The 13,533-nt window shown below is 51.8% G+C and overlaps 1 protein-coding gene across 1 annotated transcript in view; it reads right to left on the reverse strand.

Moving 5' to 3' along the window:
* LOC131211983 (bone morphogenetic protein receptor type-1B) overlaps positions 1-13,533 on the reverse strand; it is a 76,718-nt gene that overhangs the window by 25,773 nt on the left and 37,412 nt on the right. Inside the window, exon 3 of the mRNA XM_058205685.1 lies at positions 1,950-2,051. Coding sequence (XP_058061668.1) covers positions 1,950-2,051 — 102 coding nt within the window. The remainder of the gene's footprint in view (positions 1-1,949; positions 2,052-13,533) is intronic.

Consider the following 13,533-nt stretch of genomic DNA (forward strand, 5'->3'; position numbering starts at 1 on the left):
ACGTAACTTTGACGCCCAGGTTGGAGTCAAAAGTGCCATAAAATCGTCTCGCGGCCAGGACGAGGAACTGGTTTGTGTGGGAGTGTTTCACAAAATTGGGCTTTTTTGTCGCTTCCATTCACGGCTGCCACGGACGGTGACGCCAACACACGCCCGGGCGGCTTCAACAAACGGGGGGCGTTAAATTGTTTTACAGCTCCCATGCCGAGCGTGCACCATAATCGCCCGTAAAGGATGATACTCGCGGCTCATCGGAGTCATTCGGCACTCTTTCGGGCTCGGTTATCGCACTCGCAGGCACCCGCTAGGCGTCATTTGTTTTAAGCTACAAACGAGAGCATGAGCATATCCAAAGTTTATGGCCAATATCATAACTTGAAATCAATTAGGGCCGGCTGTAAAGGCCCCGGGCCACAATGAGTAACGCTTGCCCCGTAACGAGGAACAAGAAATACATTACCGGCAATCCGCCAACAGAGTTCCGCCAACGCGACTGCCAGGCCGGGGCCGGAGCTATATTGCGCAAAATCGCAGCAGAGTTTTGTATAGAACCCCGCACCAATTAGACGCGGGGGCCGCCAGCGCAGCGCAGCGGGCGCGCAAGTGGCGCAAGACGGAGCAAATCATTCAAGCATTTCATTCATAGCTTTTCGCTCGCCGATGATGCAGCCAGTTGGAACGGGGCTGGGTGCTGCGCACTGAGTGACGCGCGTTGTGACAGACCCCTTTTGAAGGGACCCGGCGCGGAGGGGGAGCTGAGCGGCCCGGGCACGAAACCCACCCACACGCGGCCCCCGTCATCAAGCCCCGTCCATAAGCGGTTCGTTCATTAGTTTGTGTTTCAAAGTTTTATCTCGGCAACATTTTGTTTTGAAGTGCAGTTTCGTTGGCCTCGCCTCACAGCATTATCCGTGGTCCTAGCGTTGGTCCAGCGCCCCCCCCGTGGACAGCCCAATCTTTCGCAGAACGGGGCAATGTAAATTTCCTGTTCACTCAGCGAACGACTCGCTAGGCAGGCAGGCAGGGCCGGCTATTCTAGGGCCGGGTGGAGAATTTTCGATCCGTTCTGGCGGCCCCGGGGGTGGTGCATAACGCGTTTCGCGAGAGTGTGATTATTTATAAACTTACATAACCATATGACATACACCTGTTTCGGGAGATTAGGGCTGACAGGGCCGAACGGTCGCGGTTGGCGCGATCGCGACTGCGGCCCGTGGCACAGCCAACGTGGTCGCCATTCATCAAGCCCGGGCACCTGACGGTGGCACGGAGCGTGATTATTTATTGCCAAAGACAAATATTACCGACAGCCCACGGGTACCGTGACCGTTTGCCCGATGCCAATTAGCCAACAGCCAAGGCGCGTTGTGTCTCCCGAACGGCCAACGCTGACAGCTGCTTCCTACTTCCTGTCCACCGCGAAAGGCTTTTGCGCGACCGATTCGCGGATTCGCGTCGCGAGCTACGTTAATTAATACCGCCCTATGCCCTAGCGTCCCACACACCCGATGCGGGTCCCGATTTATGCTGTCCCCAGAACCGATGATCATTCCACCGATCTAGCCATCTTCGTTTCAATATCCGTGTGGCTGTGACAACGGAGGACCGACGAATCAAAACACCAAATAAGTCCGCAACCCCGAAAAGGAGGCACCCCCGGAGCCGGAGCCGGATTTTTACATTCAACACGCCCGTATCAATCGATACGATCGGCGGCACGGATCGATCGCATCTTTGGGGCCCCCACGCGACGTGAAGCCGTGGGTTGAAAAACTGGATACGAGGAGATGATTCACCTTTAGAGAGACATCATCGTGCGGGGTCTGAGCGGTGAACTTTGCATAATTTATCGACCACCGAATGGTCGTCGTGAGGACATTCTGATTTTGATTTGATGAACCGTTCACGCTTCGGGTCGATAATGATGGTGACTAGCCCCGTTTACTAACCTGCGCCATTAGAAGTGACCGGTTCCTGTGGATCATCTTGGTGTTCGAGTCGATCATCGGGGATGGGCGTTTGCAGTTCCATATGTCCCGATTGTTGTGTCACTGGAATAAAGGATAAAACGGGCATTTACAACACAGAATTTCAAGGTTGTTTGTGAGTCCGAGTCGAAGCACCCGATCAGTAGCGAGATCGATACGACGGCCACGCGCCAACGCTGGCTGGTGGTAGAAAGCGCAGTTACATTCCGTTCGGAGGGCAATTAGGCCGCATTACTTCTAATTAAGCCCCGAAGGGGAAATCAATCTTCGTCAGCAGTGCAGCCTAGCCGGGCTTGGCTCCTCGCGCACACATGAATCGTATGGAAATTTTAATTTCAAACCGTCTGTCGCCAATTTATCCAGTCCGTCGGACCGTCGGACCACTCGCGGCTGTTGACGCCGAGGCTCGCGCCAAGGAGGTCATTAAAGATTGCTTCGAAAGTAACGGTAGCGAGAATCGAGAAGAGTTGATTGTGGTGGTAGTGGACCCAGATTGGGTGGGTCACATTGCACGCATAGCTGAACCACGACGGGACGGGATTATTGGAAAGAATTACGCAAGCCGCGCAAGTTTGTGAGTGGATGGTTCGATTCTGATTTATCAGCACCGTTGTGGCTGTGGACTGTTTCCTGTTCCATTGGCGCCGAGTGGTTCAAGTGGAACGGAAAAAATGACACCGGAAGAGACCCCACCCGAAACCCCTTTCAAACTCGGAGCGAAGAAAATATTATTTATGGTGTGCTGCAACCCGCTTATCAGTGTGTTTTTAGTCAAACTGTCTCTTAAATTGTCGTAATTGATAGAGTAATTGGTTCGGCAGAACCTCTCTCGGGGCTCGCGTGAGGCAACGCAGCAGCGGCATCGATCAGGGGCCACGCTCGGCGCACGGTGAAGTGAATTGAACGCGATAAAGCGAGAGCTGCAAGGCGAGGCGAGAACAAACGGTGCATTCAGGCACAGAGGCAGCATAGGGGCACAGGCACACAGGAAACTCAACATACTTGACAGATAACACGAACTGTTGACGCCGGCCGCAACATCGGCGCCGGGACGGGCCGGGCCGGGCCGGGCAGGTTGTTGAGAGTTTTTCACCCGTCGCCTCGTGGCACACGTTATGCGTGTGCATGTAATTAAATCGAGAGCAGGTTGTGGGTCAACAGCAATTAGGTTCCGTTCAGTACGCGGTCGTCGGGGCGAAAGCACGCATCTAGAACATGCTTTTTTCTGCACCCAGGCCCCGGGTAACCCATCCGGGGGGGGGGGTTTTATTGCCACTACTGACGAGGACGACTGCCTGAAACGACCAAAGTCTGGGTTGGGTACCGAACATCCTAACGACCGATTTGTTTGCACCCAAACGGTGTCGGGGTACGCGCCAGATGTGGCCATACTTTTCAAAGAGAAAAAAGGCTGGGAATCCCAACTATTCCATGAATGTGCTTGGGACGAGGACCTTTTCTTCTAAACAGTATGATGGAACTGGAATTCTTCCAACGTCCAATTACGTATTGTCTACCACATGCCCGACTCCGACGGAGTTCCATTTACCTTGGCAACTTCGTTTGCAATTTACCACCTCGCCCTCGCCGATCCCGAAGAAAGAAAACCGGAGACCCTCGTATCACCGCTCCTTGCCAATAACGGTGGCCCCTCGCGATTTAAAAACGGACAGCAGCACATACATTACCCTCGGCCCGGGCCGTATCCAATTTTCTCTCCACGGCACGCCGCGGGTTCGTGTGCAATTTTTACTACCGCATCGAATGGACTCCGGAGCGAGGAAACTTATCGGCCCTAGGTCGTGGGTCGGTAGGAAGCACTTACTGAAACGAACCCAGCCCAGGAGGTTGCACAAAAGGCTTGGAAGTCCGGCCGGTCCGACTGCACCGGCGAAAGTCGACTCGTGGGTCGATTTTTCACGCCTCTCGTATGCGTTAAGGTTAATGTTGCCAAGAATGTAAAGGGATCGCTAATGTACGCGGCACGTGCAGTCGCGTATTATCACAATCTAAGCCGTGCGCAACAACGAAATCAACAAAACACAGTACGGCAACAAACAATCAAGAAAAAACAGGGGTTGGAAGCGAATCGATTGGTCCCCGATTGGTCTTTAGAAAGGAACTTCGCGCGTCCGTGTCTGGAACGGTATGTAGCATGAACTTCTTTTCTAATTCAACCCACTATTATGCTGCCTCGCGTTTTGTTTGTTCGATTTGAGTGTTGCGATTCGAACGGCGAACATGTGGCACAAAGCCTCGCCAAGTTCAACAAAACGTTCGTGCAGAGCGAAACGTGTTGACCACACGAGAGATTTGCTGCAGTTCCGTTCCGTTTTATTATTCCAAGAAGCTGGCAAACATCTGCAGCTGAAAATCTCCTTCCCAGTGTCCTGAAAACCACACAGCATCAGGCCATGCTGGAAATCAGGGCTGGCTTTTTATGGCCCAGCTCTGCATGACCCCGTTGGGAGTTCCAAATCCACAAACAGGCTGCCACCAGCATAAGCCACGGCGACGGGGCACCGAGAAGTAATCCCTGTCAGAGCTGGAGGATGTGAAGAACAACTCAGTGCCACACATGCTGGAGTCCTTTTTGCCTAGCACATCCCAGTTCCCAGCCTGGTTCGCGGGGACGCAGAACGAATGTAGGGCCGGGCCGGGCCGGGGCGAACCGAAACCGAACATCCTTTCCACTTCACACGGTCACACACTTGGGCCGGTCACACATGTTTTGAGAATGCATAAGCATTTCGAACACCCAAGTGCAGCATCTTCTTCCTCTTCCACTGGTGGTGATGAAAAATGAACCCGAAACCCGACAACGTCTTGGCCAACGGAAACGGATTTTGGAACGTTTCATACGCCCCGACCACCACTACCAGCCCCGAAACCAGCGGCACTGAATATGTTTATGATTTATTAACACCGAGACTCCGTGGTTGTGTGCGTGGTTCGGGCCAACTCGGGCCACCTCTTCCGGGGGAGAGCCTGCAGTTCCTCGGAAGAGCCATTTAATTTGGGTTTTTGGTCGGTTTTGCGTGATTCTCCCGCGCGCCCGCGTCTGGCGCGTGATTAACACACAGGCGAACCTTTGATTCCGGCCGGTTTATCCCGTGTTCCTGGCGCAATTTCGTTAAGCGGCAGGAAATGAGCATCATTTTAGCACTTTGCCGAGTGGGCCCCCCGCCGCGGCGGAAGGATGGAAGGGCCGTTTTCGGCGGAGTGTATGAAGATTAAAATTTATTCTCCGCTCTCTGCTCCGGAAGGGTCTCCGCAAAGCAATTAATATTTTACCACAATAAACTTCTGCCAGCTAGTCGGAGCAGCCGGGTCGTGTGTGGCAGAGCGGAGCTTCAGGCGTAGGTTTTCCTGCGGGGGTTCGTATACTTAAAATTGGCCCTACTAATTAACAGATGGCATTTCCACAAAGCTGTTTGGGAACTGCATTCAGTAACCGCAAAACAGTACGCTCGCTAAAGGAGTTTCATCAGAAACCCTTATGGCCCTTAGGTGCCGCCTAAAACAGAGCGACCGGCGAGCGGGTCCCCGGGGTGTCCTTTTTTGGGAGTTTTAACCGCGCTACCAATTCGGACCGTTGCACGATGTCTCATTAAGCCGTGGTCGCTCTCTCTCTCGTGGCGGTGTCAGAGTTCCCATTTCGGTGAATAATGGGGTCAAATTAAGCGAGTCGAATCCGCAAAGGCTCTCGGAAGACGAAACCACCACCGGATTGCACCGGACACCACCGTGCGCCGGGGCCGCCCGTCCTGCTGGTGCTCTTAATTTCGTTGACATTAATTTGGCAGTGAGAAATTAATCATTGCTGTCATATTGCCGACCGGTCCGGAGCCCAACTTGGGAAGTAGTGGAGGACACCACGCATCAACGCATAGAGTGCTCCGCGGTCCGTCAAGTCCGACGGACGCTCTATACGCAGATCGTGCCAAATATGGAAGAAGCTCATTTTGCCAGTTTGGTGCCTCTTGGTGGTTCATTATTCAATTGCGTTACGTACTCTACGGGTGAAGCAATTTTTGTAGCCTCCAAAGCAAATTTGGTACGTCACCGCGTAGGGCGAGCTGGTGGACATAAATGGAGCCTCGAGCGCATTTGCGGACTGAAAGTGGTGCCAGACAGATAAGTCCGCACGCACCTGTGAATGGCTGTGGTCTCTTTTCAGAGGCACTCCCTTCACGGAACGTTCGTATCTAATCACGGTGCAGGAGGTCTGCTGTAAGGGCTGCGTTATCAATCGCCAGCTAACGAGCCATAATAATGGGCTTTGAAGTAGGCACAGCACGGCATGTAACTGCCGCGGTTTCCACTGTCACCAATTACTTGACAGGGTGATAAGGAGTCTCGCGGTCGGTTCATTTCGTCTTAAACTTTACAAGTCACAAACCAACCGTTGGCATAATTTGGAACGAAGCACTCAGATACATCACAAAGATAAAAGAGTTTCCTATAAAACGCAGCCAAATTGTGGCAAATTCTTATCGTACCGGCAGTTCCGCGAAATGCTCACCGTGTCATCTTAGTGTCTAGTTCACGAAGCGTGAACGGGAGCTGCAATGCAAATGTGTCCCAATCAATTATGCGCATTCACAATGCGCCAAACAGCAAGCACCAATAGCGAGCACCTCTCCTAGCGGCCATTACACCGTCGGCGGATGGGATGGCAACCCGGGATCCGGGATAGAGAGTGGCCGCATCCGGCCAGAGACCAACGGCAACCGCCGGGACGTCGCCGCCGGTAGATAAAGAACCCCGAAACAGAAGACATTGTTTCCGAATAATTTTAATTAAAAATTCAAATTTATCACACCTCTAGCGCGCCGTTCCGAGAGAGTTCTCGGAAGGAAGCGGCGCTCTCGCGACAGTCCACACCAATCCTGTTCGGGATGGGGCGGGATGCTCACGGAAAATACGGTACGACACGACGGCGCGTCCGGGTAGCAGCATTCCAAAAGAGCACCGGCACCGGCAGCAGCACTGTTACGGACCGGAGATCCGCCGCTTCCCAGGAAACCGGTTCCTTCCGACGCTTTTGGGGCGAGCGCGCTCAGATTCCGGCGACTTGTCTATAAATCTTCCGCGCGGCGGCCAGAACTCGCGTTGATGGCGACGCGCGTTGCGGTTCGCGGGAGAAAGCTTTCTAGGAAGCCATCAACCCGCCGAACCCGGCGCGGGTAATTCTACTTTGTAATGGTTAGGTGACGTTTGCATCATTAATGATGCACTAGAACCGAAGATTCGCCATAATAAGGCTGGAATCAACACGGCCGCAATAGAACGATGCGCGGCCGCTGAATATCGATCGCAACACGGCCGAAAGCCGAGCGTAAAAGTGAAACGAATATGAAAAACGTTTTAAGACAGGAAGAAACCGATCCTCTTCCTTTATGCTTTATCCTGGCCGCCTCGACCGTCGCCGTCTTCGGGGGGTTCCCTTTGTCGGAACGGAACGAAAGCGAAAAAACAGAAACGGAGCACACACATTTTGTACGCCACGAGTCGGCGGCGCAGTTCAAAGGCGTTCACGCTTATCTTAATTTTTTGATGAACTTATTCCTTTCCCTTCCACACCTCTGGGGGCCACCGCCTAACACTTCCACAGGGCCTTCCACTGAGTGGTACCGAGCAATGGAGTGCCCTCTCGGGTTTCTGCCGCTCGCCAACCAATCGTCCGGGCCCGATGTTTCACGGTTCGCGGTACGGACCGCGGACCAACAACGTTGCTGGTCGTTGGAAAAGGATGAACGCCGTGAAGGAACACTGAGACGGCGGCGCGTAAATGAAGCTAAGTAATAATCCAAGTCGTTGGCGTTTAAAATTTGTATGTTTCGGGAGGCCACCGATTCGATGGCTACGAAATGCGTAGCTAATGGGTAATAGGTAGAAGTTTCCGAGGGGGGAAGGTTCCAGTAGCACGCCTCCTGTTGCGGGGTGGCACAGGAGTAGATCGGTCGGCGGTTCGCGCGGCCCGATAAGATAAGTAAGCAAGTGAGCACATTTAGACTCTCTACCGGGCCTTCGACACGCTCCGGACGATCAGTGTCTCGTAAACGTGTCCACAAGCAACCGTCCGTCCGTGACCGTCCGTGGGGATCACAGTTTTTGATGGTGGCCGCGGATAGAGATATTAAAACGCCAACCAGCACCGCTGGTCCCTGCTGTACGTTTCGAGGAATGGAACGAAGATCGTTTGATAAGCGATAGCCGCGGGCAACAACAAATTATGCGGATCCGAGGGGAAAACAAATTGATAAAGGCAATTCGTTGAATCCGTCTTCGTCACCACCGAAACCGACGGCGAATCAATTTAGCATACCGACCCATCCGGAGCCCGCCCGGATGAGGAATCTAACACTTTGAGGGCGCGTGTAGCCAAGCCCAAGGTAGAAGCTACCGATCGCATCCTGGTCTTATCGCGGCCCGGGCGATCTCCAGACATTTTCCATGGCGATCACGCCGCGCGCCGATCACGATGCGCGGGCTCGGCAAGCAATTGTCGACCGGCAGACGCCACGTGATAACGAAAATAAAATTAGTCAATGTTGCTGCCCCCGTCGCGGATGGCCGAGGCTGGCGGGGGCTATCAAAAACATGCTGCTGCTGCTGCTGCTGGAAGATCGACGATTTTATTTCACAGCCCCCAGACGACGACCCACGGCGCGCACGAATCCATCGCTTGAATGATAAAACAGGAAACGGAGTACGCGCGCGTTCTGCGTGGTGGTGTGCCGTAATCGTCACCGGATCTCCGTGCCGATACGAGCCCCACATAAAGTGGCCAACTTTAGGAGGGGGCCATCCGAGGCACAACCGAGGCATCATGGTGCGGAGGCTATGAAATTGGAACTGTGGAAGGAAGTTTCAGGTTACGCACGGCCAAACAAAAAACAAAAAACCCCAAATGTAAACAAATAAATTACACAAAGTTACCGTTTTCCGCACAACGAAACCGGCTTCGCGATAAAAGATGGACATCTGAGTGATGGCAACAGTCGGTTGGGTTCGGTGGTTCGGTTCGATGGTCGATCGAACCGTTCATATGTTCCATCAAACCGAAATTACGCTACTTTCCGGTTTGATAACAAGCATTTTGTCCCCGCAACCCGATTGATAGTGTAATAAACTACGTATCTGATAAGTTACTTGTCGACCAAAACGCCATCAGTCGCTGGCGATCGCCACCCAAAACATTCCAGAAACTTTCTGTTAAAATCCAGAAGAAAACCTCGCGATGAGCGGCCAATTTAGGGACATGCCCAGCATGGCATGATTGGAACCCGACACGAGGCGGCCAACAAATTGAATGTAAAGCCAATGGGTTGGTGTAATTATTTGTATCCTACCATCGATTACGATCTTCCTGTGACGGGATATGTTTTAATTACCGCACAGATTGCGTTCGACGAAAACAAGAACAGGCCAATGGGCAAGGTGTTGACTGATATCGGATATCAGATTACGGCGCACGCAAGGCGAAATAACTGTGTTATCCCTTCGCTCAAGTGAAAGGACTTTGCGCCAGGATGGTTGAAAAGATAACATTTTAATCGTCCACATTCGGGGGCTCGCCTTTCTCGTGCCTTTAATTCCCATTTCGAGGATGCATGCAAAGAAGAAAACGTGTCCCGAAACAGATTCAAAATGGTTGCCAGTCGGATACTGCGAAAAATTATTAACAGCAAGAACAAAACGAAACCCAGCAAAACGAGGCACAACTTTGTATCCAGGATGTATCCAACAAATTACACAGACTGGTTTGAGACCTAAAGGGACGTCAATCAATTTCGCCAGCAGCCCAGCCAGCAGGAACCGCAAAAAAGGCCGTCCACAGGCGGGGGTCAAAAGACCTAGTGTACGATCTCATCATCTTGACACATTAATTTACCGGCCCAAATCATTCACAGCATAACAAGCGAGAAGCTGACGGTGGTGGCGTAGCCGCGCGTATGAAAAATAAAGCCTTCACATCATACACCGCCGTACTGGGGGCCGAGGATCACTGCTGTGGCCCACCGTCCCGAAGTTGAGCAGAAAAACAAAACAACCCGAACGCAACTCGGCACGACTGGATTTATTCTCGCATTCGAGCTTTTGATTGTCTCCTGACAGGGAAAAATTAATGTTTTTTTTGGCCAGATGCTATGCTCGCCAAAAAGGCCGTCGATTGAGACCGTTCTTTGGCGATCTTCGGATATGGCATATGCTCCGGTGCTCAATTCTATAGGTTTTAATTCAATTCTTCTCACACCAGACTTATGACTTGTGGCGAAACCAAAGTGTCGAGAAGAATTTAGGGGATCTTTCAACGGGATCCCCTTCCGAAACACCGGGTCTCGTATATTTGGATAATCCCTGGAGTCCGCTTGTGAGACGATCGTGACGATCGCCGGGGGGATTCACTCAGTATGACAAATGTTGCTGCTCGACCCGGATCGACAATAAACATTGATCATCCTGACACCAGGCCTCCAGAGGAGTAGTAAATCAAGAAGCCCCGGCAGGACCCGGCAAATGCAGGATTCTTTGGAATCTTCGTAGATATAAAGCTTGATTCCAGAGTGTCATTTGTTTGCGGGCCACACGTCTCCAGACGTCAAAACCAAGCCGTTGTTACAGAACCAGATTCACTTGAAGTTACGAATACATCACTATTTGCACTACGGGGCTCTGAAGGATCTTCTTCTACACTCGCCGTTAGGTAAGCGACTCTCGGTCGTCTGTTCGAGCGCGTGTATTGCTTTTCCATACGGCACGTCCGAATTTCTTTCCCTAAAAAAAGCGCGCGACAGATGACGGGGACAATGTCAAACCAGGCGTGTGACATTTTAAAGAGAGCTGAAGGAATTTATTCCGCGGCCACGATTGAGAACGCGAACAACACGAAGCATCATAAAAATGTTCGTGCCGGGAGTCCTTTTTTTAGATGGCCAACATACTTCGGAAGTTTGTTCGGCCTCGGGGGGGATGGTCAAGTGCCGGCCGTTTATTCGAATGGAATGTGCACAATAAACCCATTCGGTGTGTCTGGGATCTTCTAGGCCGTTGGCTTGGCTTGGCTTGGCGGTTCTTTTGCATCATCATGATGTTGGCCTCAATCTCTGGCCGCAGACGGCCTCTGCTCTCGTTTTGTTTGCTCTTTTGCGACCACCGCCGTAGAAAGTGTGGCCCCCTTCTCGCCAGACCGGATACGTCAAGCGAGTGCGAGACAAACGTTTCCCGGTCACCGGGTGCCGGGCGGCGGTTGTGTCCACCACGGCGCACGGAGGTTGACAAAATACGGACGAAACCATACGTCTTCGCACTTGGTGGCCACCTATGCGCGTTTCGGTTCGAAAATAAATATTCATATGACTCTTATGCATATTCTGGCGTTAAGACCGAGGGCTTAGCGTTTCACCGAAGGACAGTATCCGCGCGGCTATCTTTTTTGACTCTTTCAACGTGATTTGGCGGCAAGCGGTACGGTTTTCTGTACTTTCGTCGCAAGTTTGTATCACCATCCGAATGTTGTCCGGGGGTCCGCCGTCCATTTGCACGTCACATCGTCTGCGCGGATTTAAGTACCGGCGGCGCAATAAGTCAGCAGGACACGCAGTAATGCGATCGGTAGCATTAGCCGGTAGTTAATGATGGCGGCCCGAAAATTGTATCCCTGTTTTATGTGCCCGCATTCTGGCCGCATGATCCAAATATACTTTAACGTTCGTGTTGTCTGTCTACGCATTCGAGACAATTGTTTGCGTGTGTGACACGTGCCACAATGGCCCAAGACTGTTGTGTGATTCATCGGCCACAAAAAAGACCGCAAACGCTGATCGTGACATATTGAGTGGCAGCCATCGCGATCGTATCGCGATCTTTAATCTGAAGCCCGCAAAACGATGACTAATCGATCGAGCTGGTGGAGACAATTTATGCGATGCTGTTCTAGCCACATGTGGCCCGAGCATTAGCATATGTCGCGCTCCGTTGCTGGCCGTTAGCTAGATGCTCGCCACATCGGAACGGATTAAAGTAATGATCGCAGGGAATTCATTTTATTTCCCCGGGGCTTCACTCAATGGGTGTGCTCCAGCCGTCCAGCGAGATACCGTTTGATTGCTCGAAATTGCGGGCACAGTTTATGTTAATTTGTAAACGTACTGCGGAGCTGCATCGACGTGACATGATTGTTCGCGACACTTTTATGCCAGGCGGCGACCACCCCGAAGCTAACCGTTTCGATCGCCATTCACTCCGCTGGTTTCAATTACAACTCAAACAACTACGCGAACAACAATTTTGTACTACAGAACAGAAGAAACGAAACGAAAATACAACCGGAGGACAGTACGTCACCGAGTACGCTGGAGGTTGATATATTGGCTCAAGGCAGGGTCCGAACCGTGTGCAGCTGTCTCGGGGTTGAATATTTTCCGCGGACCGTATCCTGCAGCTGCCGGTCACAGCGGCAGAGCGGCGCTGCTAATCGACGACGGACAGCAATAAGATTCCATTAAGATTACATCTGAATCTTTTACAATACCTTGCTCCAACGTTTCGCCTCGGCGTGGAGCGGCGCCCCGGCGGTGCTCAATTGGATTAATGCGAACGGAATTTGATATGTAAATGTGGGCGAACCATTTTTGTGTCAAACGACATTTGAAGTATCCCATAACCGCCAAACACGGCAGAGGCACTCGCCGCCTCACAGCAAAGTGTTACGTTTCGCTTTCGCACGCCAAATGGACGAGTTGAAATTTACAGTTTTTTGAGCTGGTGGTGGCCGATAGCGTGATGGCCATCATCAAACGGAACACCCCACATACTGAGTCTGTAAAATGTTTCAGTTCCCCAAAAAATACGGCAATCCACCTACATCTCCGATAGTCGATAGCGCGTTTGTGGACTGGTTTCGTTTTTGAGTGGTTCAATTTGATATACCACTTTTTATGGCACCGAGCAGTATGTTAATCAGCACGGTGCTTCTGCTGCAAGAGAAGTGATACACTAAGGGGTGAATGAATATTTATAATAAAGCAGTGTGTGAAGATTGTTTCCAAATTATTTGCATCAACTTCCGCAACATTTTTTGAACTATAAAATCGGTTCCAAATCCCCAGCTACCCGTAGGCTGGCCCAGGCTACCCACAACACGCTGTATGGATGAGCTTTCGGGATACAAATTATACGACCCCAGCTGGTGATAATGCTTCGCAGACCCGGACACAACTCCAAACAAAAGCCAAGCAGCAGATGTCCACTGGAAATCTCACTAATCAACATAATCCCATTAGAACGGCTTAAGCAGCAACCGGTTGGCAACGGAGAGCGCGGATGGTAAAATTAGTCCCGGATTCGATCCGGTCGCCAATGTTGGTTCGTTCGTTGCGCTAAATCTCATAAATCCTCTTTAGCCAATAAAGGCGCGAATGCAGGTTGATCACTCTCGCGACACGCGAATACGCGTTGGGTGGACTTGTAAAAATCCTGCGGTGACTCCAGCTCAGCGGGTAATGTTTGCGCACCTCCTGCTGCCCCGGCGTGTGAT

This window comes from Anopheles bellator, chromosome 2 (genome assembly GCF_943735745.2).
Source record: "Anopheles bellator chromosome 2, idAnoBellAS_SP24_06.2, whole genome shotgun sequence".
Taxonomy (NCBI): domain Eukaryota; kingdom Metazoa; phylum Arthropoda; class Insecta; order Diptera; family Culicidae; genus Anopheles; species Anopheles bellator.